General features: G+C 52.5%; 1 protein-coding gene across 1 annotated transcript in view; it reads left to right on the top strand.

The window, feature by feature from the left end:
- Abcc8 (ATP binding cassette subfamily C member 8) overlaps positions 1-27,311 on the top strand; it is a 114,865-nt gene that overhangs the window by 46,333 nt on the left and 41,221 nt on the right. The window contains 20 exon segments of the mRNA XM_051148594.1: positions 75-180; positions 8,156-8,185; positions 8,581-8,619; positions 9,477-9,575; positions 10,549-10,633; positions 11,356-11,436; positions 12,940-13,077; positions 14,326-14,451; positions 15,394-15,493; positions 16,107-16,348; positions 16,454-16,620; positions 17,627-17,642; positions 17,644-17,697; positions 18,382-18,539; positions 20,651-20,743; positions 24,571-24,673; positions 25,365-25,478; positions 25,839-25,977; positions 26,060-26,190; positions 27,192-27,270. Of these exon segments, the coding sequence (XP_051004551.1) occupies positions 75-180; positions 8,156-8,185; positions 8,581-8,619; positions 9,477-9,575; positions 10,549-10,633; positions 11,356-11,436; positions 12,940-13,077; positions 14,326-14,451; positions 15,394-15,493; positions 16,107-16,348; positions 16,454-16,620; positions 17,627-17,642; positions 17,644-17,697; positions 18,382-18,539; positions 20,651-20,743; positions 24,571-24,673; positions 25,365-25,478; positions 25,839-25,977; positions 26,060-26,190; positions 27,192-27,270 (2,100 nt within the window).

The raw sequence follows: 27,311 nt of genomic DNA, 5'->3' as shown, positions 1-27,311 counted from the left end.
ATTTACTCTCCTGGGGGACAGCTGCTCAGACTCCATCCAGCTCCCCTCCCATCTGTTGCCCTCCATTGCCACAGGCCAGCTGACCATGATCGTGGGCCAGGTGGGCTGCGGCAAGTCCTCACTCCTCCTCGCCACCCTGGGGGAGATGCAGAAGGTCTCTGGGGCCGTCTTCTGGAACAGGTAACATTTGCTCCTCTGCCTCCAACCATCCGTCTCTGCAGGCGATGCACCGTTCTCGTTTGTTGAATGCTGTAGTTTTTCTCATATGGTCACTGTTAGGATCCATTCAACCCTTGCCATGTAGTGTGTTGCGCTCTTTGCACAATTCTATGCATGAACGGACACCAGCAGGGTATATATTACCAATTCTCACGCTGTGGATGAGCTGTATTTGCCCTAACTGACAAAACTAGCAAGAGGCGGAGCGGAGATTCGAACTCAGATCTGCTCACTCTTAAGTCTCATATTTCCTAGGCTGTATTTCTCCTCCCTGCCAACATGGCTTTCAGCAGACTGGAGACCATTCAGAGAGAGTGTGCCAGGCCCACAAGTAACCCAGACAAACACCTTGGTTTCCAAAGATCACTAGCTTCATTAAAGAGCCAGAACCTTAGGCAAAGCCCATCATGAATCTATTATTTATACCCACCTACTTCTAAAAGGCAGTGAAATTAGCTACTGAAAGATGCACATCAAATAGAATCCTTAAAAGGCAGGCGAGGAGAGGGAACGAGGAGAAGCGAAGAGGGTGGAGAGGTGTTCAGAACCTTAGCTGCAGATGCCCCCACAATGCCTGGCTCGGTGCCCTGACATTGCCAAGAGAAAGAGATGCCCCAGTGCCCCAACTGGAATTCACAGCTCTTATTCATGACTGAGGGGCTGCAGTCAGTACAACGGGAGGGCCAGCCTACCCTACAGGTCGTTCTTAAAAGGAAATTACTGAAGATGACAGGTTTTGATAAACCGAGCAGAGAGAAATTGCAGCGCAGAGAGAGCTGACTACAGGCTTCGCACTTGTGGCCTCTTTTTCCAAACTGTCCCCAAATGGTGTCCCTGGCAGTAACAAGTTTCCATCCCTGGTGTGGCTGTGGGCTAGCAGGTGAGCCCTGCTTGGGGTTCACTGGGGGTGCTGTAAGCCGTGGGTCCTGTTTAGGAGCGGAAATGGCCCTGCCTCCACTCGCCATCCCACTGAGAGACTCCTTGGCAATTCTGGGCAGGCCCTGCGACTGGCTTGAGTTCACTGTGCTAGTTCTGATATCAACAGCAGCTCCTCGAGGCTTCTGGTAACGAACCCGTGCCTATCAGCCATGTCTGTGTGACAAGGCAGGCGCCTCAGTGAACTGTGGGCTGAAGAAAGCAACCGGTGTTTATTGGGTCCCTGCTGAGGACAGGTCCCTTAGCAAGCGTGATCTCACCAAACCCATCCACCTCAAGGCAGCAGCCAACTGGGGCTCTGGAAGTTTGGGTCACTTTCTGTTGCCATATCTGAGCAAGACCCAGGCTTGGCTACTGTCCTGGGTCTTGATCTTAGGGAATTATTCTTTTTTTTTTTTTTAAGATGTATTTACTTTATTTATTGCATATGAGTGCTTTACAGAAGAGGGCAGCAGATCTCATTATAGTTGGTTGTGAACCACCATGTGGTTGCTGGGAATTGAACACAGGACCTCTGGAAGAGCAGATGGTGCTCTTAACCACTGAGCCATCTCTCCAGCCCCGGGAATCAGTCTTTAAATTCCACGTGGAAGGCAGTCAGGGCCCAGTTTCTCCTCAGGGTTAAATTTTTTTCCAGAGGGGATTGCTGAGTTCAACCCTGGAGCTGCCCCTGGGGCTCCCTGGACTGTGTCCCACACAGCTAGGAGGCCAACGTGCCTCTGAACCTGGCTGCTCTCCCTTCTTCACTTTCTCTGCACCCCACCGCACCCCACATACATCATCACACCAGCTCCTCTGACCACCAGAGGTGGCAAATGACGCACCGGGGATTCAGCTGGCCCCCAGTGCTTGGGACCCTGGCTGCTTCCTCTCTCCTCAGCCAAGGGGAGGCAAGGAGCCTCTCCGTGGTGACTAAGGCTGGATGCCTTTCCTGAGCCAGGCACTGAGCAGGACCTTCAGTGCCTGTCAGCCCCTCACCCTGGTTTCCCCATTCAGCAGATGGGAAACTGAAGGGAAGCAGGTTACCCAGTTCTCTCATCACGGCAGAAGTAGGGTTTGCAGCCACAAGTGCGCACCTGTGAGACTCCACTGTGAACAAGTAAACATTTCACCTGATGGCCCAAAAGTTAGCAGCCTCTGCATGCCCCCCTCCCTCTCCCTCCCCTCCCCTCCCCCCCCCTTCTCACACACACACCACCCTTCATAAAGCCACTACATGAATTCAGGCCTTGCACTCATCAGACCCCCTTTCCTCTGTGACTGTCCAGGAGGAGAGACTGAGGTGCCAAGATTCTTGTTCCCCCAGAATCTACCTTGCTCTCCTTCATGGGCCAGCTCCCCCTGGGCATAACAGGTTAGCCTGTAGTCACCCTTAGGTGGCTATGAGAACCCATCTCTGGCTCAATTCCAGCTCTGGCTTCTCCATACCGATACATTAATTCGACCAAAATATGCTGATCTGGGATGCCAGACCCTGTGCACAGCAACAGGAACTCAATGATAGTTAAGACTTGGCCCCTTGCCAGGTGTGGTGACGCACACTTTAATCCCAGCACTCGGGAAGCAGAGGCAGGCAGATCTCTGTGAGTTCGAGGCCAGCCTGGTCTACAGAGTGAGTTCCAGGACAGCCAGGACTGTTACACACACACACACACTAAAAACCCTGTCTCAAAAAAAAATAGAAAGAAAGAAAGAAAAAAGTAGGGCAAGGAAACCAGTGTGCCACCAGAGCACCCAGAGAATAAGGAACTCTGTGGCTGAGGCAGGGGGAGGCCCACTGAGAAGGCCCTTGACTTCTCAGTGAGCTAGCTAACGGGAAAGGCAAGGGTGGAAAAGGATGGTTATCCTAGATGAGGTCGCTGCACAGGCAAAGGCGTGCTGATATTGGAGAGCATGGCTCTGAGCGCCTGGAGCACTGGGTGTGTGGGATGCAGTGATGAGGGACTGATGAAGCGACCCTGGCAGAGATGGATGCACCAGGCAGAAGAAGTAACGTAGAGCTGAAGGGCTGGACAAGCAGCTGCTCCTGATAACGGATGCTGGAGTCGGGGACGGGGCAAGAGGGGAGGCCAGTTAGGGGCTCGTTAAAATGGCTGCACACCAGAGAGTCTAAACTGATGTGGCTCTGTTGGCTTCTGCTGTTTGTCCTGCAAATCCTGGAGCACTGTGTCCTCCACCTGGACCCCTATCTCGGAGCAATGAGCTGAGAATGGGAGCTACTGTACATTGGATGCCTCTCTTTCCTGGGAGGAGATCCGAATCCAAGATATTGGACCTCAGGTTTTCAGAGAGATGTGCTTGCGAAGAGAGCCAAGAACAGAATAGCTTTTGACCAGGAGGCCCCTCCTGATAGTGCTCATGCCTGCTGCCGGATGCAAGGGCCCTGTCAGGACACTCTTCCTTACCAGGGCCAAGCCCTGGTGAGCAGGCGGCCAGAAAGATTTCCAGGGGGCACAGGGCAGGAAACTGGGAGATTAGGGAGACACAGCACTGAGAATGCTCTGGGGAGATGGAGGACGGCTTGTGCTCCTCGGAGGACCAAATGAGCTAAGTATGGCTAAGCAGGCAGGAGCAGATGCTCTGGGCCAAGCTGTCTGAGATCAGATTTGATCTGTGTGTTTTGGAAAATTCCATAAGCGTCCTGCCCAGTTTCCCATTTAACCCATGGGGGTGAGGCGAGGATTAGCCTAGCATGTAGCAAGAACCCTATAAATATTATGATCGACATAATTTTGCAGCCATGTGCCTCCTTGCCAAGAACAAAATTCTCATACTGTCCCCCAACCTGTCTTCCCAGGAGAGACCAGAGAAAGCTCCCTGGAGACAAAAGCCACATTTTATTTTTCTTTCTAAGTCCATAGTCACTGTAGTAAATGAATTCATTTACAAATGAATGAACTAGGGACAGCTAGGGACTGTGTTAATGTGCCTCTATCCCACAAGCCTTTGCCCAAGCTGCTCCCTAACTAGCCGAAGCTCCAAGCTTTCTGCAGCCACTTTGGAAGGAGCCAGCCCTGTGCCGTACCTTACACTCTCTGCAGTGATTGGGTCGGGGGAGGGGGGCCTCTGGGCCCCCAAAGGTTCCCTGATGCTCTCTCCAACAGCCCAGAGCAGGACCTTCGGAGCTTCTCCTTTGAACTGAGGAGAAGGAAGAACTGGTCCTTGTTCCCAGGTAACTTCAGGGAGACAGGGCTGTGTAGAAGGAGCCCAAGGGTGGAGAGCTACCCTGAGCAGACCCTGGTTCTGGTTCTCAGCCACGTGACTCCCACGTGTTCCTTTGTGTAAGTCATCAGCCCCTCCCTGCCTTCCTGACTCAATGAACTGTCAACCTGGAATTTGCAAACTCCCTGTGTAATCTCTTAGAAGAAAACATGTTAATGAAAGTCAATATTAGCAGACACACTCAGGCACAATTCATTTCCCAGTAAGGGAAGAATAAGGCCATTAGTCCTTATGCCGGCGTGACTTCTATGTCCCCCTAAAGCCATCAGGAAGTGCATGGGGTGGGGAGAAAGTTCCCACCCCCGTGAGAAGGTACACATCTGGTTTCCCCAGGACTCCCTGCTCCCTTCTCCCTACCACCTACTGAGGCAACCAGAGGTGACCTGTGGGTGTGTCTATCTATGCCCAATAATGGCTGTGTTGCTGTTGGCCTTTCTCAGAGCCTGCCTGCTAGTTTGTGGTGTTTAGCTCAAAGCTACCTGATTCCTGCTCTTACATGTACCCAAGTGTGCAAAGGAGAGCCTGGGGACTCGGGTTGCCCCTGAGTCTCCTGGAGGTGACCAGTGAATAAGAGACTCCGATAGGACCAGCCAGGCTTGGGAACCAGGTGGCCTCTTCCAAATGACTTAAAAATTACATTTCCTGCCAGACCTGGTCGTGTCAGCCTGCGATCCCGTTTTCAAGGCCCTGAGTTCAAAAGCAGTCTGAGTAACTTAGCAAGACGCTCAAGAAAAAAAAAAATAGGTATGAAGGGAAAAAAAAAAGTAGGCATGGGGCCATAGCTCAGTGGCAGACCATTTACCTGACATCTTGAGGCCTGGAGGGATGGCCCAGCAGTTACCAGTGTTTACTGCCGTAGCGGAGGACCTGCGTTAGTTCCCCAGCACCCGTATCTGGAGCCTTATAACTGCCTGGAACTCTAGTTCCAGGGGATCTAACACCCTTTTCTAGACTCCCTAGGCAGCCATAACATGTACACCACACATACCCACACAGACACACAAATACACGTAATTTAAAAATAAAACGCTAAATGCACCTTAAATGAGGAAAGATGCACAGTATAAAATAGACAAAGCACTCACGATCTCACCTCCCCCAAATGTCCTGGCTTTCATTTTGTACATTTGTGTATCATCTTCTCAAAATTCTCAAATACTTTGGTTTCTTCTACTTTTCCCTGGCGTCTTGTAACTCTCGTCTGCCAGATTCACCCATCAGACCGTGGCTTTGTGCCCTGGTGTAGCTTGGCATGCAAAGTGCAGGCCAGGAGAAGCAGGGTGCCCCAGAGAGGTCCAGTCAGGAAACTGCTTGCTGTGGAATACAGAGCTGGTTGCTCTATAATACTGGCAACTTAAGAGGCAGATGCATGGCTTCCCACAGTCTCAAAACACGGGGGGGGGGGTGGGGGGGGTGGGGGGGGGAGGGCAACTGAGGAAGTCGCTCACTGTGGACCTCTGGCCTCTAACTGCATGTACCAACAGGTGACATGCCCACAAGAAGTACATACAAAATGCATGCACGTGTGTGCTCGCACATGCCGGCGCGCACACACTCTCACACGCACACACTCCAGCAGTCAGTGAGAGAGCATGCTTGCCACGTGTACTTTTTAGTTTGAAATATATTCACAAAGCCTTACTAAGGTGCCTGCTGGAGGTTTGGGGCTACAGTAGAAAGAGCAAGCGAACCCAATCAGCACCCTAACTTCTTCCTCTGTTTCTGACTCTGCTGCATCGAGCCTGTTCTCCAACCCGGAGAGCCTCAGTGTGCTCATCTGTAAAGCGGGGCCCGGATGCAGTTGTAGGATGAGAGCAGACTGAGAGTAAACTCGTCAGCACTGAAGACGGGCATGGCTACCAGCGAGAACTCACACCTCCCTCCCTCTTCACTGGTGATTAATAAGCCTGCTAACAAGCTCCATTTATTACAGATCAGTCACGTGCTAAGCACCGTTGGGCTGGAAAGAATGTTCTTCCTGCCTTTAACTCCCAAGGCAGTCCATTAGGGGCGCTAATTGAGCAGCCAGGATCAAGATGATCAGGGCCGAGTCAGGACTAGAGGAGCCTGTGCTGAGCCCTCTGGGAGGCCATGGAGACCACATCCTCCGCTGCTCTGGAGAAAGTCTCTCGAGGAGAAGCTTATCTGGGCTGTGGCCACAGGCAGGAGTTTGTCAGCTCCGGTTTCTTCTGTCTCATGTTAGTGGTCTGCCTGTGAGCTGTTGACTGTGGCAATCTGGTGCTTGCAGAAGACAGGCTAGGTAGGGAGAACGGACGGGGACCACAACAGCCAGAGGAAAGGGCCAGGGATGGCAAATGTGTCATGACCTCACCTGGTCCTGCCCCAGAGCTGGATGGGTACCTATCAGGCCTTTGTCCTTTTCTGTTGTGTCTCTTTGAACAAGTTAGTCTCTCAGAGCCTAAATATATGTGCAAAATGGAACTGAGAAATCAAAACAACTCCGTGTGGCTATTTAGCATGTTTAAGTGATCATTTTAGGGTTGGAAAAATGGTTCACAAGTTAAAAGCTGCTCTTCTTGAGGACCCACGTTCAGTTCCCAGCACCCACGTGACAGCCCACATCTGTCAGAGCACAGGGCAAACAGACAAAGGCTAAATACCCATATACAAAAACAAATAAATAAATAGCAAAATAAATCTAAAAATATTAAGTGACCGTTCTATTACAGTGTTTATCAGTACTTTTAAGGCTCAACAAACAATGGCTGTCTCAGCATTATTAAAATAAGATAACTGAAAAAAATAAATAAAATAAAATAAGATAACTGCATATGGTATGGTTCAAGTCCACAACATCTGGTGGGTGGAAACAGGAAGATCAGGAGTTTGAGGTCATCTTTAGCTACAGAGCAGCCTTGAGGTCAGTCTGAGCTGCATGAGGCCTTGTCTAAAAATACTAGCAAGGCTGGCCAGTGGTGGCGCACTCCTTTAACCCAGCACTCATGAGGCAGAGGCTGGTGGATCGCTGTGAGTTCAAGGCCAGCCTGGTCTACAAAGTGAGTCCAGAACAGCCAAGGCTACACAGAGAAACCCTGTCTGAAAAAACCAAAAAAAATAAATTAATAAATAAATAAAATTTTTTTAAATACTACTCATTTAGTAATTATAATCACAAAACCCTGCATGAGTTCAGAGAAGGTTGTGTTTTCCCTCATGTGTACGTCACAAGTGCACATTTCATTGCTGGACGGTGATTCAGGAAGGGTGAGAAGTGTTGAGCTGGGACAGGAGAAAAACCACAGAAAGGCTTGGCCCCGGTGTTCAGATCACTGTTCTCCAAAGGCACCTCTTACTATGACAGGACTCACCTCCCTGCGCTGACAGTCTCAAGAAAGCCCCAGGCAGATCCACACGGCCTGTTGTGCACACCAGCACTTTCTCCTTTTTACAGACTGTTGCTCCAATCATTTCTGACCCACCCTCAGATCCTGCGGTTTGAGAAACACTGTGTGCAGTGATGGTGACCATGCTGGAAAGCCACGATCCCTCCCTAAGCTCAGTCATCCGGGGTGGGAAACCACCTTGGTACCCAGCCAGGCTCACCGCTGCCTCAGGTCTATGCCAGGAGTGCCAGCTGAGCCTGTGCTGTGTGGAGACTACTCAGCAAGGTGCTGGGGTCGAGATGAGTCAGTTCTGCAGCAAAGGGGCTCTGGAAAGGGTGGGAGGTGGGAGGGATAGCAACTTCTTCTCCGTGAAACTCCAGTGTGCTGGGAGGCAGTGGAGTAACTGGTGCCCATCTTTCTCTTTGACCCAGCAGCCTTCCAGACAGCGAGGGAGAGGACCCCAGGTACTGCCTCGGGACAGGCATGGGTGGGATGGAAGGGCCTGTGGGTGACAGTGCTAAGTATGAACACAAGACTGTACTGCCAGACGTTCTCAGAGGCATGAGGCTAAGCCATGGAGTTTTGATGAAGGCAAAATGTGGTTTGCAGAGGGGAGGAAAAAACTTAGATGTGACAATGGTTTTTACTCATCCCAGGCCTGATGGTGTGAGCCTGTGATCCCATTTTTCAAGGCCCGTGAATTCAAGTACAGTCTAGGCTGGCCACGTCTAGAACCTCAGACTGGGCCCCAAGGCTTACAGAAGCATGGGGTGGTTGGTTATAGAACCCAGAAATCAGAAATCTCCATGGAGGACCCAGCCCCGCAGGGAAGCCTGACCTGTTTCTTTCTCTACTTCAGCAGCCCAGAGCGGGAGACAGTGGCTGACTCGGATGCCAGGTACCTGTGTTGGCAGGCTTCCTCAAAGGGCCCCAGGAAGAGCTGCGTTCCACTCTGGCCTGGGAGTTTCTGTAGATGTACCTCGTCACATATGTCCATTACCAGCAGCTTCTGCGGTGGTGGGGAGTGGAGAGCGGGGTGCTTTGGAAACTACAACACACTGAACATGATTTCCTTGGCGCTGTTTGTGTAAAAATGTCCTTCTCTGCCGAGTCTAGCCACTGATGAGGACATAAGGAAGCCAGGCTAAGGAATTGCTTGGTTGGGTGGCGCTTGGGGAATCCTCTCTGCCTCAGGGTTGAGATGAGGCTGAAGAAAGCTCATGGGGAAGGCGGGAGATGGAAGGCTTGTGCCTAGCCACCTGAGGCCTAGGCTTTCCAGGACTTCCTGGGACACTGTGTCAAGCTCTGATGCAACTGTGTCTGCAGAGGCTCTCTAGGGTCTCCTCCCACCTGGGAGAGTTTCCTCCGAAGGCCTATGTCACAGGGGGCCTTCCTTCTTCTCCTTTTTAAATGAGCCAAGAGCTGGGTCTCCTCATATACCCATGTGGTCAAACAGCGAGGTTCCCAAGTCTGGCTGTAGCCAGATCCTTGTGTGTGGCTTTCAGACTGGGTCTTGGGGATTAAAGCGGCACAAAGTGGGGTTAGAAGAACTGGAAATCTCTTTTGGAGAACTGAGTTCCATCAGGAAGGACTTGGCTTGCGTTACCCACCACCCACCATAGATTCCTGCCACGTGCCCTGGCTGGCTCAGTATATCCACCCTCTTCCCTGAGTCTAACCCACCGGTTGGCCTGACAGTTGCTCTGAGTCCAAGCCCCCGGGAAGGCCCCTCCACTCACCACCAATTCCTTCCAGGAGCAGAGGCCCTGTGGCCTATGCATCTCAGAAACCATGGCTGCTGAATGCCACCGTGGAGGAGAACATCACCTTCGAGAGCCCCTTCAATAAACAACGGTAACAGCCTCCAGGAGAGAGACTGGGGAGGGGCGGGTGTGGTCCTTGGTGCCTGAGCATCCTGTTCAGCCAGCACCATCTTGTCCAGCTGGGATGGATCCAAATGGCCCTGAGTTCTAGAAGTCTCTTCCCATGTGTGAGAAGAGGAAGAAGGCATTGCTACCCTGTCGAGATAGATCGGGAGCGGGGCTGGGTTGGGCATGTTAACCCTTCCTGCAGTTCCCCATTCTCAGATGTCTAGTCCCCCCACGCAACCCACCACACACACACACACACACGCACACACACCCCACATTGCTCTTGATGATACTTATACCAGCACCCAGTGAGACCTTAGCAGTTGCCTGGGAAGTGTGCCAGGCTCTTGGTACATGTCCTGTGTCCCTGACACAGAAACACTCTTCTGCCCATCTTATGGATGAGGAAAACAAGGTGTGGAAGCTTAAGTGCCTTACCCAGGGGCAGCCAGCAATAGCTGAAATGGGTGTCAAATCCAAAGCTGCCTAAGGACATGTGTCACCAAGGAACCCTGAAGTCTCCGGGGATGCTGGCTGGCACCTGCTCTTAAGAGCTGGCCGCAGGAGGAGGAGAAGCGCAGGCTAGGCAAATGTTTGCTCAACCATCACCATAACCATCTCCGAGCACTCAGCTGTGATTGTCCCAGATGGTGCCCCAGCATGAGCTCCGGCTGGTTTCCCACTGCTGCGGGACCATAAGCCCCCTCTTATCCCTCACTCAGCCTATTTGCTCCCATACAATTTCATCCTTCAAATATTTAACTTGCCCGGGCTGTGTAAGCGCTGACCTTAGCTCTTTCCTGCTCTCACGGGTGTTTGTTTGCACAAGGCAGGAAGTGCATTAAAGCCATCACTCACTGAGGCCCATCAACCCAGGGGCTAATGACCGTACATCGACTGAGGCCCCACTCTGATCAGGCCAACCAGATGACTGACTCCCTGTCCTTACCCTCCAGGTACAAGATGGTCCTTGAAGCCTGCTCCCTGCAGCCAGACATAGACATCCTGCCCCACGGAGACCAGACTCAGATTGGGGAACGGGTGGCAGCCTCCCCTGCTGGCTACCAGTGTTTCTACTGTGCCCTGAGAGCCTGAGTGCCCTGAGTGAATAGTAGGATGGGACAAAAGAAAGCCCTGAGGAGCCTCTAGTGTAATGAAATTGTGATGACTATGGCCCTGAGTTGTGTGATGTCTTCTGAGGGGGCATAAAGAAATCTGTTCATCCCAGATAGAAGAGCAACAACAGACAAAAACACAGTCCCACCCAAGTTGGCCTTAGTGAACCCAATGCATCTATTGGGGTTAATCACGGGAGTATGAGTGACTCAAAGGCAGCTGTAGCCACCAAAGCCCACGCCAGCATGCATAACAACTCACAAAAGCTGCTTCTCTGCAGCAACCTGCACAGCTTACTGCAGTCTGGCAAGTTGGAGTCACCCACCCACAACAATTGCTTCTGCGGATATAACTGTGGGAAGGGCCCTATGAGTCTTGTAAGTTTCTGGAGCTTTCTGAACCTTGTGAGTTTTCCTTACTTCCTGAATACCATACAGTTCCTTAGCTCCCTGCGTCTTACAAGTCTCCTTCCTTCATCCAGGAGAGAATGCTTCAGTTTATAGGAATATTTACACAGCATCCTGGCCTGATGGGAGAAGCCAGCAATCCTAAGCTAGGGAATGACTCCGTCTCTTCATAGAGCCCCAAGTGCTCAGTGAGAGTCTGAAGGACTGAGGGCATGATCTCTTCCTCTCTTTTGGTGACAGGGCATCAACCTGTCTGGTGGTCAGCGTCAGCGAATCAGTGTGGCCCGAGCCCTCTACCAGCACACCAATGTTGTCTTCTTGGTGAGTGACCCAGATGAGGTTTCCATTGGGCCCTAACCCTCATCATCAACATCATCATCATCATCACCCAGCAACCTCCCCAGTCAGGCACAAAGCACTCCTCCTAGAACACTGCCTTATCTTCTTCTTACTGAGAAACTGAGACAGGCAAGAATAGTGATTATAACCCATTGTGGACCTTCCCATTGGGCCTCTCAATTACCTCAAGAGGAGGCAAGCTGTCGTTAGAGACCATGTCTCTCAAGGGCAAAAGGACATCCTCAATAGTCAACACATACGCCCAGCTGTCAGGAGGGAAACACATCACGGAGTGTGTGACACCACTTCCTAGCTAGCGTTCAGGTTAGACACTGCTAATCCATCACCAAGCTATTTTCCCAGGGAACTCAAAGTTGTCCTCAGAGCCCTTCTCCACACAGCACTGTAGCCACCAAACATGAGATAAACTTCCGTACCTCGTGCCAAGCTCTGTGTCAGGTGCCTTGGTTGACACTGAAGCATCTTAAGAGCCAGCCCTTGATTTTGAAGATTTAAAGTTTGAATTGGGAGACAGACTCACATCCATGCAGGAAATTTTGCTGGTTCAAACCTAAGCTGTGTGGCTCAGACCATGAGACAGCTGTGATGGCCAGAGTGATGGGTGGGGGGGGGGGGGGGGTGCTTCCTGGAAGAGAGCCTTGAAGAGTCAATTAAGCAACAGGGAAATGGGGAATTTGGACAAAGGCTGGGCACAAGGAACCTCAGCTCTCTGATCCTGGCTTTATCCTCTTCCCCTCCACCCGACCCCTCAACACGCACGGAGCTCTCCTCACCAACAATACTTTACGGAGACCTGACACGCTCAGCGGTTTATGAAGTTCTGTCATCCAAGGTCCCACCTGATAAAAGTCCAGTGTCTACTTTCCTTCAGTCATTAAGTTAATTGGTCACAGGCAGAGGCTTGGGGTGTGAGATCTTGGGGGCTCTGCAGGTAGGGCTGTAGGGATGCTCAGATCTGGCTTTGCACAGGCTTGCCCCTGGGACAGATAGGATGGGACACTTAGGACCTATTCAGGGCCAGACACAGAGGACTTGTGCTTGAGTGAGTGATAGGTGGAAAATAGCTCACTAGGCAGAAGGCAGAAAGCACCCCACACAGAAGCAGCAGCTCAGGCTAGAATGGCCGGCCCACTGGCGGCCTAGAATGGAGGGAGCTTGAGAAGGACAGGTGAGAAGTGGGCTAGGAAGGAAGACTGGGCAGACTAGGGAGGGCCTGGGGTATTGTACTGAGGAGTTCAGGCTTCACTGGAGATGGGTAGCTGTTGATGGTTCAGGGACAGGAAGTGAGTTGATAACGTCTGTTTAAGAGAGATAACATTTGAGCCCGAGAGGTTAGGTGGGTGACTGAAGGCCACACAGCTAGCCAGTGTCAGTGCCTGGATACACTTCAAAAGAATGCTGAGGAGCTCTGTTCACCTCCACCTACCCCACACACACCCGCCCCTACTTGATCATTTTTCTCAGGATGACCCTTTCTCAGCTCTGGATGTCCATCTGAGCGACCACCTGATGCAGGCCGGCATCCTTGAGCTGCTGCGGGATGACAAGAGGACAGTGGTCCTGGTGACCCACAAGCTGCAGTACCTGCCTCATGCAGACTGGGTGAGACTCTGGAGCCGTGTGTGTGTGTGTGTGTGTGTGTGTGTGTGTGTGTGTGTGTGTGTGTGTGTGTGTTCTTCAAAAGAATCAGTCATTGACCCAGCAGCAATGGCTGATGGACGCAAAGCCCTAAGTGGTTTTGTGCAGGCTGGAAATACGTATAGTCCAGAAAGTTGGTGTCACCTAGGCCTTTAGCTATTTGCTGCCTGGCTTGCTCCCTTCTGGTGTACCCTGGGCCAGCACCAGATAGCCTGAGAAGAAGTAGACACTTGGTTCCTACCTTACAGAGGCCTTGTCCAGCCTGCCTCCCCTGGCTGTGGATGCTCCTGTTTAGGTGGGTGAGCCAAGTTCCCTGCCCATTGGCCTTTAGGGATGAGTGGGTTGGAGCCTCATTCATATGGAAAATGCTGGAAGGAACAGTGGCAGTAGCCCTGCAGACAACAAGGCTCCCACAGAATGTGGCGTTGTGAGCCCCACTCTGACTAACCCCTCCCCAACAACCCCTTCCATATGTAAGGACGCACTTGTTCTCCGTCTCAGTGGGAATCGCTTAATGCTAAGAGAAAGACAATGGGCCTTGGAAGTCTACACCCGCCTACTCTTTTACCAAAGTTCCCTTGGACAGCAGGGAATCTGAGACCCTCTCTGATCTTCAAGTCTGAGCCAAATAGGCCTGCTAATTAACTTCTCTCAAAATAAATCTTCGTTGTGGAATGAAAGCCTCCTCCACTATGAAAAGGACCAAAAAAAAATATCGTAAAACAGGTAGAATGACTTCAGAAAGCAAAATGGTTGTAGTTGAGAACAATCCTGAGTCCAGTAAGGCAGAGACGGAGGTGCCTGGTCCCTTGAGGTACCCATGCACAGGACCCCGGGACGGGGTGGGTACCAGTTAATGGCAGCTTACATGATGGTGTCATTGGGTGCTTCAAATACAGAGTTTGCTGCATTCCAAAAGGGTACACCCACGGCCGCTTGGATTTACAACTGTGTTACCACCAACTGATAAACCCACCATCAGGACCAGCTCAGGATGGCCTACTCAGCCATGTATAGAAAGTGACGATGTTGGGGTTCTGGGGGTAACCTGCCATGTTGGCCACGGTACACTTGTTAGCACCCACTGAGGATGGTGTTGGTGAGGGTGGGTGTGCAGACTGCACAGGCAGCGGGTGAAGGCAGCTATGACTAGTGTGTGGAGGATGCTACACCTGTCTCGGACTCTAAGTAGCCAAACCTGTTCCGTGCCAGATCATCGCTATGAAGGATGGCACCATTCAGAGGGAGGGGACACTCAAGGATTTCCAGAGGTCTGAGTGCCAGCTCTTTGAGCATTGGAAGACCCTCATGAACCGGCAAGACCAAGAGCTGGAGAAGGTAAGACTGTGGGGGCCAGGCAGCTGCCCCCGGATAGAAGGTACTTCTAGACCTCACAGTGCTGCCTGTCCCAGGAAGTCTCCAAAAGGAAGGCTGTAGGGTTGTCATCAACATCCTCTACCAGGGCAGAGCTGACTGACACCTGTGCGGGGACCCAGGACCGGATCGGGGCATGCAGATGTTCAGATACCATGTAGTTGAAAGGCTCCAGAAAATCAGTTCAAGTAGCTAAACAAAGGGAAGAGAAACGTAAGGAATTGTTGCTTCATGAAGCCAAAAAGTCCCAGGAGAGTTATGGCTCCGTTCATCGCTGGATCGCCACCAGGTTCTGCCTCTTCTGTGTCTTTGCCCCACTGCCCTTGAATCGGCCCAGCCTCCATACATCCGTGGTGCTGTGTCCGCTGCCCTGGGATGCCCTTGTGCTGTTGGACAGTGCTTCCACGGTTCAGCAGAGCCTTGTCACTCATCCAGTCTGGCCATACGCACCCCATGATTGGATGGTTATAGCTAGGATGGTGGAATGTAAGGATTAGCCAGCCCATGGTCATGTGTCCCTGAGGTACTTAAATCTCAGAGACCAAGGACAGGGGAGGAGGAAACGGATGTAGTGGTGTGCACTCCCCAGCATGGGGAGGCTGAGGCAGGAGGATGGAAAGTTCAAGCCTAGCCTGGGCTACATAGACTTCTACACACACACACACACACACACACACACACACACACACACACACACACACACACAGAATATCCTTCTGAGATATCAGGGTGCTGTTAGTTGATAGAAAAGAAATTAATTCTGACCAGATGAGCATGTGTCCATGTGCAGCGTCCCCAAGGCAGCAACAGCCTGGAAGCCAGCCATCGCTGGGTTGGTTGACGCCAACCTCTGCTTGCCCACACGCACACTCTGAAGACATTGGCTAGGCTCCATCTGTCTTTCAGGAAACCGTCATGGAGAGAAAAGCCCCAGAGCCATCTGAGGGCCTGCCCCGTGCCATGTCCTCAAGAGATGGTCTTCTGCTGGATGAGGAAGAAGAGGAAGGTATGCCCACCATCACCACCCCCGAACCTGGGGGCACAGTTAGCACTCACAATGTGCTGGTCACTTTCCTTATGGGTGTGTCAAAGGACCTGACAAGAAGCAACCTTAGGAAAGGCTTGTTTGGGCTTGCGAGGCTAGGAGTATATATAGTCCATTGTGGCAGAGAAAGCACAGTGAGGAGTCAGGAGGGGGGGGGTGACAGGCACACTGTGTCCACAGTCAGGAAGCAGAGGGCTCAATGTCTTCTTTTTTTTTTTTTTTTTTTTTTCAGTTTAGGACTCCCAGCTCATGGAATGACCCCACCCGTGGTGGGCAGGTCTTCCTACCTCAGTTAGCCCTTTGTGGGTGACCCCTCTCAGTCTGCCCAGTGGCTTCTCTTATAGGTGACTCTAGTTGACAGTATTAACCCTCACACACAGAGACTAAAGCCCAGTGTTCTAGGCACGGTCGGGTAGTGTGGCTTGATTAAGCATCGTCTCTATAGTACATATATACCTGTACACTATGCATATGTATGTTTTCCCATCTATACATGGGCATAAGATGTCCCCCTGGGTCACCCTCAGAGGGCTGTGATCTGCGAAGCTACAGGGTGGGTTCTTGCGGCCTGCAGAGGAGGCAGCCGAGAGCGAGGAGGATGACAACTTATCTTCGGTGCTGCATCAGCGAGCCAAGATCCCATGGCGAGCCTGCACCAAGTACTTGTCCTCCGCTGGCGTTCTGCTCCTGTCCCTGCTTGTATTCTCACAGCTGCTCAAGCACATGGTCTTGGTGGCCATCGATTACTGGCTGGCCAAGTGGACTGACAGTGCCCTGGTCCTGAGCCCTGCGGCCAGGAACTGTTCCCTCAGCCAGGTATGACGATGATGGTTGCCCACATCAAGGCTGGCAGAGGGGAGGAGGGAGAGCTGAGCCCACACACAGCCCATGAGACACCTGTTCTCCTCCCCCTCCCCCTAGGAATGTGCCCTGGACCAATCTGTCTACGCCATGGTATTCACCGTGCTCTGCAGCCTGGGTATCGGGCTGTGCCTCGTCACCTCCGTCACTGTGGAATGGACAGGACTGAAGGTGGCCAAGAGGCTGCACCGCAGCCTGCTCAACCGCATCATCCTGGCCCCCATGAGGTACCCCCAGACCGACCTGACCATACCAGGGCAGGTCGCTATGCTGAGACTTAAATCCCCCATCTATAAAATGAGCACAGTTGACCTCCAACACGGGCTTGTGGGGGTGACTCAAGTCAGTGTGTGTAGAAGTGTCCCTATGCAAGAAGAGGGAACATGGGGTTGACTCAGCACAGCCTGTGAGCATTTTGCACGGTTGGCTCATCCAATGGTCACACCAGCCCTCAACCTGAGCATCTGCAGACTTGGGGCAAAAGTTAATCCCCTTCTCTATGTGATACAATCTCTGCCTGCAAGTTCCACTGCCTCCTCTCTCCCTGCACTTTCTGGGAGCAGGATTTGCTGTTGGCATCACCCATATGAGAGGGAACAGAGCCCTAAAAGTGCCAGGAGAAGCATTAGCCTCACGCCCCACTGGCCGGTCATACTGACCTGGAACCACACAGGCATCCTAGTTACCTGGCCTCGTGGCTTCCAGTCCCGACTCTACCTCATGGCTGCCCGCCCGCCTGGCTGCACTTCCATTTTCTTGCTTCACTGTCTCTCTGAGAACACGGCGGCCTCATTGTCTTACCCTCTGTTTGCCCCCAGTCTGAAGTTCAGAAGGTCTCTAAGGCCTGGGTTGGGCCAACTCCCAGTCACAGCCAGAGTGCTGACAGCCAGCATAGCCTCTCACTGTCAGCCAGTTGACAGGCTGTCCCCAAGGATCTGCTCTCCTGGGAGAGGCTCTGTGTCCCAAGGGAACAGTTGCCAAGTAAGTCAGGTGGAGGAAGGGTGTCAGTGGTCACAGTGAGCCTGTGACTCAGGGAGGCCAAAGGGAAGCTGACACCCTCTTGGCTGGCTACAGGAATTCTCAAGGACACAAGAAAGATATTTGCAGGCCCACAAAGGCAGCTGCTCCTAAGAAGCCAGATGGTTCTAGAAATATTTAAATCAACAAATAGCTGCCCGCATTCCATAAACAGAGCAAATCAATCAATCAATAATGGTTCTGCTTGCCTCTTAGGTTCTTTGAGACCACACCCCCTGGGGAGTATCCTGAACAGATTTTCATCTGACTGTAACACCATTGACCAGGTATTGACTGTGCCCATACTTTCCCTGGGACTCTGTGAGGAAACTCTCAGATGTTGGCCTCGCCACATAGATGTTCAAAGCCCAGTATAGGAAGCCCAGTGTCCCTGTATGAGGAGCCCAGAGTCCCTGTGTGATGAGCCCAGTGTCCCTGTGTGTGTGATGAGCCCAATGTCCCTGTGTGGGGAGGCCAGTGTCCCTGTGTGAGGAGCCCAATGTCCCTATGTGTGTGTAAGCCCAGTGTCCCTGTGGAGGGGGGAGCCCAGTGTCCCTGTGTGTGTGATGAGCCTAATGTCCCTATGTGTGTGAGGAGCCCAGTGTCCTTCTCTGACTGACACTGCCTTGGTTCTGAGGAGACCCCTTGAGAGCTTCCTAAGACTGAAGTCTCTTTGGCTTCCATCGAAGATTCCACTGGGTCATTCAGGAGGGTTCCAGAATAGTATGAATATTCACTTGGATTTTGCTTAACTCCTCTGTTGACATTTTACTGAGTGGTTAAAAACAAACAAACAAACAAACAAACAAACAAAAACATTGTCTTGATTCCTGCCCTCAGAGAGCTTGCAGAGTAACCGGGCAGATACACATGGGCCTGCAGTAACGTGAGAGACAAACATGATGGCAAGTGACGCTCCAAAGGGTCTAACACGGAAATGTCCCCACTGTCTCCTCTCCTCCCCTCCTCAGCACATCCCATCCACGCTGGAGTGTCTGAGCCGATCCACCCTACTCTGTGTCTCTGCCTTGGCTGTCATCTCCTATGTCACACCCGTGTTCCTGGTGGCCCTCTTCCCCCTCGCTGTCGTGTGCTACTTCATCCAGAAGTACTTCCGAGTGGCGTCCAGGTGAAGACAGCATTCCTAGCATATCTGGCGGCGGGGGGGGGGGGGGGAGGTGTAGGACCAGGGAGAGGGGCTCCTTTGCCATGGCAGTTTGGTACGCTTGCCAGAATCGTCATAATAAACGTGATAGCGTCGTGCTTCCCAAAAATTGAAAATAGAAAAGCAATAGAAACAGAGGAACTGCCCATCCTAATGCACCGCCTGTCAGCACACGCTTTATATTTCATACCTCAATTGTTTCCTTGGGAGATGGGGAACGGAATTGCTAGCATAGGGTAAACAATATTTATGCCCTTCATTCATTTGTCCCAAATGCTTCCCATGAGAATGGTATGACTTAGGAATCAGGCTGCTCTGTAATGGGGGCTTGGGGGGAGGGACACAGATGGCACCTGGCATGAGAGGCATGATGGATTAACACACTTCCAAGTCCCCAGGGGTGTCGAGTGTGAGAGGCTCTTGTAGCCTCTCTTGTGGATCATATTTGTCCTTGGGAGATTGAGACACACACACTCACACACACACATATATACACACTCACATACACACATACACACATACGTACACACATACATACACACACACACACACACACACACCCTTCCAAATCAAAGTATTCCAGAATATTCTCTAGAGAGTTCTTTATAACAGTGACTCTGTTAACTCATTGATTCAAACAATTAGAATGAAAATGTAAAAGACCCTCTAGGCCAGAGTTACTCAAACTGCCAGTTGCAACCACCACTAAATCAGCACCTTGACTCATAATCAGTATTTTAAAAACGCAAGGTAGAGCCGAGCCTCGTAGTGAGCCATAGGTCAAGGGTAGAGCACTGCCTGTCACACTGCAGACACTGACTTTCATTCCAAACACTATAAAAGTTATAAGTATATCGATTACACATGTTGACGCACACACATATACGTGTATGTATATGTGCATTCTATTTGACCTATAACATAGATTATCAGGCTACGTCATAACGTGACAGCTCTGTGAAGCCTTAGCTTTGGTCATGTAAGCGTGCGTACTTATTTGTGACACAAAATGTACTTTTTTAAACTTCAGGTACTGTTCATAAAAGTTAACTACCTTTCGCAAGTGCATATCGTTGATAAGAAACAAGATTAAAATACTGCTTGGCAATAATAATTTGTATTTAAATGCATTTTTATCCTACTCATCAGCGCATATGAATCAGCAATAAAGCAAATGGGTTTTTGTTCGAATGGCCCCGAGTCTCCAAGCACCCAGGGGGACACTGCACTGACATCAGCAAAGTGACAGTGTCTTTTCAAACATTGTACCTTACTCCACACTTCAAGTATTTCCCCACACTGCAGTGCAGGCTGTCCTGCAAACTTCATCTCTCTGCCAAAGAAGCCATTTCACACCCATTCCCCTGACCCCTGGCTCTTGCACCAGTGTCTAGGGACGCTGCTTCTTGTGTCCCAGCTGGCCTACCTGGCATATGATACTTGGCTGTGGGGAGAAGGAGGCCTCCTGTTGCCATGGAGACTGGCAGCCTCCTTTCCCCACCCAGCAACTATTTAGATCCTGGCCTAGGATGCCCTGAGGCCTGCTGTGGTTCTTAAAAAACAAGAAACTGAGAATGTCAAATCTGGTTTTTCTGTCCCTTTGGCCAGGTTTCCCAAAAGCTGTGAAGTGAAAAGAGTGTGTGGACATATGCTCGCACACACACACACACACACGCACGCGCACACACACACACACACACACACTCACACACACATACACATCACACATGCTCTTTCTCTCTCTCTCTCTCTCTCTCTCTCTCTCTCTCTCTCTCACACACGCACACACACACATGCACACATGCACACATGTGCATACACACACACAATGTCAAATGTAAGGTGGAGGTTGCCCAGGATAATCCGAGGGCTCTGGGCTCTCTTGGAGCACACAATCCACGCATCTTCTATGGTGTCCCTAGTAACATCACAGCAGCAGTAGCATCCCGGTAGTGGCCCTCAGCAAGTGAGAAACTGAGGCTGGAAGAGGTGCACCTGCCCGTCCCAGTGGCTGTGGCTGCATTCCTGCTGAGGCAGAGGACAAGCTGCCCTCCTAACCGCTCTGTCCATCACAGGGACCTGCAGCAGCTGGATGACACGACGCAGCTCCCACTGCTCTCACACTTTGCCGAAACCGTGGAAGGACTGACCACCATCCGTGCCTTCAGGTACTCTCCCAGAGTCCTCGGGGTGGGAGTGGAGTGCTGTCAGTCTCGGCTCGCAGGTCATGAGACTCAACTCAAAGGAAGGGCCCAGAGCATACCTGTCCAAACCACAGCTGAGGCCTGGGCATTGTCCACTAATGGGGACAGGTTGCGTGGACTCCAGATGTCAAATCCACAGCTAGCCTTGCAGGCAAAGTGTGCGCCTCAGAAGTAAGGGAGGATGTGGCCAGAAACAAGCCCAGGGCAAATCTGTCCACACTTAAAGGCCCTAACACCTGGAGCCAGCCGGAAGCCTTCTGCTGTTCATGTTCTGTCACTAAACACCACGCTGAGTGCCACTGCTAGTCATTCTGCACTGTGACCCAGGCACAGATAAGGAAACTGAGGCACTGAGCAGTCATATAACCTATCCGGGAGATACCCCCATGGAGCCCCGAGTTTATCCCCCTCACCCACCTCACAAACCCTAAGCTCCACCTGTGTTGAGCCAATGCCAGGCACTGAACATGTGCCGCGTGGCCCACAGCCCCAGAGGCATTTTCAGTCCCCACAGGCCATGTGACCACTGCTCTACTAGATGGGGGGGGGGGGGAACACAAGCTTTGGGAGCCCAGCAGGGAAGCAGTCAGGGAAGGATCTTAGAGAAAGAGTAACAGAGGCTATGAGTCTAAGCACAGGTAAGAGGTCACCTGCCCAGAGGATTTTCCTGAGAGCTCAATGTCCCTCCCACCATCTCATCTCCCTGGGCTGAGGTATTGGGCCAGGAGCATCTGAGGCTTCTGGGGAACAGAGAAGACCCTTTGCTTTCATGACCAAGTAGTGATTGGGTCTTCTCAAGCGTCAGCCCACCCCACACCCCAGCCATACCACAGACCCCCCCAACCACATAGTTGTGCACTCACCTCCAAGCCAAACCCGGAGGGTGACAACAGGTTATTTTTAGAATCATACAGCTGCATGACAATAAGCATGTGACACTAAGCCCTGTGTCAGGAGCAAGCCTAGGGTAAAGACCCAAGGCCTTCATCTCTTCCTCTACCCTTAAATCCAAGGTCAGTCCAAGGGGAGGTGCCCTAGGCTTTGGCACGGACCATACCTGCTCTTGAGGCAAGTGGGCCTGTGGGAAATCGCCTCTCAGATGTCATCTGAGGAGAGCAGAACAGAGCTGTGCCCTAGCCTGGATTACATTCCCAGCATGTCCCCTCCCCCTCACAAGCATGTACAGGTTGACACAGAAGCCTCGAAGCCTGGCACAGAGCCTCCAGGCTCTGCTCCCAGCTGCCCCAGGATGCTTTCACCTTCGGGCCAGCCTTTGCTCTGAGTTTCAAAAACTGGTGTCTATTCAGCTGGGGTGGTGGCACACTCCTTTAATCCCAGCATTTGGGAGGCAAAGGCAGGCAGATCACTGTGAGTTCGAGGCCAGCTGGTCTACAAAGCGAGTCCAGGACAGTCAAGGCCACACGAGAAAACCCTGCCTCGAAAAACCAATAAATAAATAAATAAATAAATAAAATAAATAAAACTGGTGTCTAGAAGCCACTTGGGCTGGGCCCTGGCATTTAAGACTGACTTTGGTAAGCGAGCTAGACTTCTGAGTGGATTCACTCTGTCACTTAGCGCCAGACCAAGGCCAGGGCTCAGACCAAGCCTGTGGTAAGCCATGGTCCAACTGCCTCGTTGCCCAAACAGGCCAGCTCTCAGGTTGAAGGATTCCTAACTGTGAAAAAGAAGACTTTTACTCACTGCTGTCTAATTTGCTGGCGTTGGCCCAGGAGTCTGACCTGGTAGAAGCTAACTAGCATTATTGATTTCACACTGGTGGAGTGGCAAGAGCTAAATGCTGCATATGAGTTATTAACAGTCACCCTCACGACAGCCACATGATGGAGGTGTGAGCTTAAACGCGGCTGCTCTGCACTGGGCCAGGGTATCAAGATGGCTTCCTGTTTTTCATTATCAAAAAGCACTTCTTGGGAGCGAAGTCTAGGGAAAGTGGCTGCGAAGCTTAGCCCAGCTACCTCCCTCAGAGGAGGCAGGTCCGTGCCCAGTCGTGATGCAGTGGAAACATGACAAGGGTGGGACAGAGCGGCATGGTTTCTACAGTGCCCAGCACTGGGCTTGGCGCAGCCCAGAGGCCCTCAGTTCATGTTGAACATCCATGGCCCCACGTTGCTCATGAAAAAGCCACCTTCATCCTAACATGCTCACAGTGTTTGGATGCCGGTCTGGGTTTGCACCGCTCTGGAGCTCCTTTCCAGTCCCCAAGCACAATTGTCACCTGGCTCGACTCTCCTGACATGAATACAGGTCCCTCAGACCCCCATACACTCCGCCTCACCTTTTCTTGGGCGGATACACGCACTCACGCTCACACACACACACACACACACACACACACACACACACACACACACACACACCGTCATGTACTTACTCAAGCCCTCTTAATCACGCTGAGATTCACACCTCAGACCTATCACCCACCCACACCCATCCACCACTTTGGCTGAACAACACACACTCACCAACACCTCAGAGGTGCTTTTTTACCATCCTCGGATGCGTGTCCTCTGCCCAGAAATAGTTCAAGCAGAGCGAACAGCTTCAGGGGTAAGAAACACACGTCCAACAAGTCATGGGCTCCGTCCCTCTGAGCCCCCAAGTTTGGCTTTTCCCACTTTGGTATCAAGATGGCTTTTCAATTGCTCCCTTTGCTCATCATTAAACAAGCATTTCTATGCCACCTCAGGCCTGGCTGATGCCAGCAAGGTCTGAAGGAGGTGACCGAGGAGCCCAGGCCATCAGAGGAAGGCAGGTCTGTGTACAGTGGTGCAGGAAAAAAATATGACAGGGGCCTGGGGTTGGGGACATCCCTGTTTGGCAAGATTCTACCTACTGGGGAGGGCGAAGCTATGAGGGGCAAGGCACTTGTTCCACTAATGTTTTCAGGATAGTGTCAGGCTCTGTGAGCCTGGGAGGCACATTCTTATGCTCACACATGCTCCAGTGTGGATGTGGGGCAAGCTGGAGCGGCTAGAGGAGTGAGTGTTCAAGCTGACTTCAAGCAGCTAAAAGGCAGCAGAGACAGAGCCTCCCAGGGGTACTGGAGGGAAGGGAGCAGCCAGCGAAGGTGTTTCTGAGGAGGTGTAGCCAATGAAAGGCCTGAGAGTTGAAAGGGACCAGATTTGTAAAGAGCAAGGGAGAAAGCTCCTGGGGGAGGGAAAGCGCATGAACCAAGGGCTCCAGGGGAAGAGGGGGTGGGGCAGAGGAGACGATGCTCTGAATGGCTGGGGAGCTGCTGTGGCCCCTACCGAAGAGGTGGTCCTGAGTCCCAGATGCCACTGATGCTCTCAAGCAGACACCCTTCATGATTTAAAAAATTAGAGATGCCGGGCATGGTGGCACAGGCCTGTAGTCCTAGCACACAGGGAGGCAGAGGCAGGTGGATCGTTCGTTGTGAGTTCGAGGCCAGCCTGGTCTACAGAGTGAGTCCAGGACAGCCAAGGATACACAGAGAAACCTCGTCTCTAAAAACCAAAAGAAGGAGGAGGAGGAGAGGGAAAGAGGGAGGGAGGGAGAGAAGGAAGGAGGGAGGGAGGGAGGGAGGAGAGAAGGAGGGAGGAGAGAAGGAGGGAGGGAGGAGGAGGGAAGGAGGGAGGGAGGGGGAGAAAGAAAGAGCAAAACAGGACACCTATTAGGGATCTAATGTACTCCAGGGGACCAGAAGCAGGAGAGAGATGGCCAGGCAGGGACTACATGCACAGTGGACCTACGAGCTGGCCTGTTTGGGGAAGCCCCACCTTGTTCCTCCACATCTTCTCACCCTCCAGGTACGAGGCCCGGTTCCAGAAGAAGCTTCTAGAATATACCGACTCCAACAACATCGCCTCCCTCTTCCTCACAGCGGCCAACAGATGGCTGGAAGTCCGTATGGCAAGTGCCACCCCCACTCTGGGGCCTGGGGTAGAGCTTCTGTTAGGGGGTGTGGAGCTGGGACAAGGGGCGAAGAGGCGATAGCTGATGAAGCCAGAGCCTTCCTCATACCCAGCCCCCATAACCCCCCACATCTAACCCTGCATCCTCACCCTATACATCCCAGGGGTGTTCCAGGAACAAGAGAGTGCAGGTGTACAGGGTGCAGACACTGACAACAACGGAGGTTGGATCGGGATGTAGCTCGGCTGGGAGAGTGCTTGCCCTAGTATGTGCAAAGCCCTGGGTTCGACCCTTACATCATCTCTGTAATCCCAGCATGCTGGGGATAGCAGCAGAAGGGTACAAAGTTCAAGGCCCGCATGGGCTGTAAGATCCTTCAGTGGGCCATCACACACACACACACACACACACACACACACACACACCACCACACACGCACGCACGCACACATGGTGCTCCCTGGGGCTGGGTGGTGAGGCACTGTTCCTCAGGGAGTAGGGTTCATAGCCTCAGAGCAAACATTAGCTCCTAGGCCTCAGCTTCTGCCAGCCTCTTATGTGTCTGTGTCTGGTGTTGGGGCCCTGGGGATCAGGCTGGCTGAGCTGCTTTCTGCCCCAAGGTTGAGGCAAGATGAGGTACCCGTGGCCCTGACCCACAACAACCTGAGCCAGCTTCTGTCCTTCCTCAGGAGTACATTGGAGCATGTGTGGTGCTCATAGCTGCTGCTACCTCCATCTCCAACTCCCTGCACAGGGAGCTCTCTGCTGGCCTGGTGGGCCTGGGCCTCACCTACGCCTTGATGGTGAGTGGAAGTGGCCTGGGGCAGGGAGGAGTCAGATACTAGCTCTCAACAACCAGGGCAGTTTCCTCAACTGAGGTACGGGAGAGATGGTACACCCCGACCCAGGCTTTGCTGAAGGGATAGCAAACAGGTGACTGGCTAGGAAGCACTGCCGTTGTAACGCTCTCACGGCCCCAGGTCGCCACTGCCCTTGTAACGAGCTCTCACGGCCCCAGGTCGCCACTGCACAAGCAGTTGGTGGGGAGCAAAAGGCTCACAGGAGCTCCTAATCCTCCTCAGCATACGGAGAGCTATCCCGGAGGCCAAGGGGAAAATGGTGGCTGCTAAGCAGCTGTGACTGACTGCCCCCCCACCCCGTAGGTCTCCAACTACCTCAACTGGATGGTGAGGAACCTGGCGGATATGGAGATCCAATTGGGAGCTGTGAAGCGCATCCACATCCTCCTGAAAACTGAGGCTGAGAGTTATGAGGGGCTCCTGGTGAGATGCTACACAGGGTGTCCCTGGCGGGAGGCAAGTGACCTTCCTGGGTGCTAGCAGTGGCCCGTGCCTCATGGCTGACCCCCCAGCCTGGCCCCCAGCACCATCATTGATCCCCAAGAACTGGCCAGACCAGGGGAAGATCCAGATTCAAAACCTGAGTGTGCGCTACGACAGCTCCCTGAGGCCTGTGCTGAAGCACGTCAACGCTGTCATCTCCCCAGGACAGAAGGTCAGCTGTGGCCCTCTTCCTACCCTCGAGCCCCACCCACCACAGAAGCAGCCATCCTGGACTTCCTTGAGTTAGAGGGCTTTCTCAGGTCCCTTCCCAGCAGTGTTCCCTGCTGCATCCCCCCTTGAGCTTGGGGGTGGGGGAGGGGGAGGAGACGGGGGGGGGGCACGGGGAGGGGGTGAGGGATGCCTTCGCTGTCCAGTGCTCTGAGTCGTCTCCTCACGTCCCTCTGTACTCAGTCCATCACTGGCATGTCCCTCTTTTCTTCGCCTTTGTCTCTCTGTCCTTTTGGTGTCGTTGTCTTTAATATGTCCGGCCTCGGGGAATATCTCCATGCCAGCTGTCTCTTCCACACTGCTCCTTCTGTGTCACTTTCTCCGTCTCTGCCTCAGTCCTTTCTGTAAAGTCCTCTTAGGACCCAAGAACCAAGAAGCGATAGGATCAGGCACGGCCCTCCTGCAGGTGGAGAGCTCAGAGGCACCCTGCCAGTGGCACTCACCATCCCACGCTGTCCTTCCGTACACATGCACACTAAGGCTCCCTGACAGCTACCAAACAGGCTGTGGGCAGTCCCTGCAGAGCTGTACATAGCAAGGCCTGCACAACATGCTGTCTGTACCTATACGCTACTCTTGGGTCCCCAAGAGAGCCCGCTCTGGATCAACCACAGGAAACAAGCTTAACCCTGGGTCCAGCCTGGCCAGAGAGAAGCTGGTCAGGAAGCCAAGATGAGAGGACATGATGTGACCACACACCTGTGCACACCCAGGGCCAGAGCAGTGTGTGTGCACACCCACCACATACCTGTGCACACCCAGGGCCACAGTGGTGTGACCCCATACCTGTGCCCAGGGCCACAGTGGTGTGACTCCCACTCCTGTGCACACCCAGGGCCACAGTGGTGTGACTCCCGCTCCTGTGCACCCAGGGCCACAGTGGTGTGACTCCCGCTCCTGTGCACACCCAGGGCCACAGTGGTGCACCTGCTTCTCTGCTTCCAGATTGGGATCTGCGGTCGCACAGGCAGTGGGAAGTCCTCCTTCTCTCTCGCCTTTTTCCGAATGGTGGATATGTTTGAAGGTGATTTGTGTGTTCGCTGCCACGCATGTACACGGGTACTC

Source organism: Acomys russatus, chromosome 7 (genome assembly GCF_903995435.1).
Source record: "Acomys russatus chromosome 7, mAcoRus1.1, whole genome shotgun sequence".
NCBI classification, from domain to species: domain Eukaryota; kingdom Metazoa; phylum Chordata; class Mammalia; order Rodentia; family Muridae; genus Acomys; species Acomys russatus.
The sequence above is the reverse complement of the archived record's forward strand: the minus strand, read 5'-3'. Positions and strand labels throughout refer to the sequence as shown.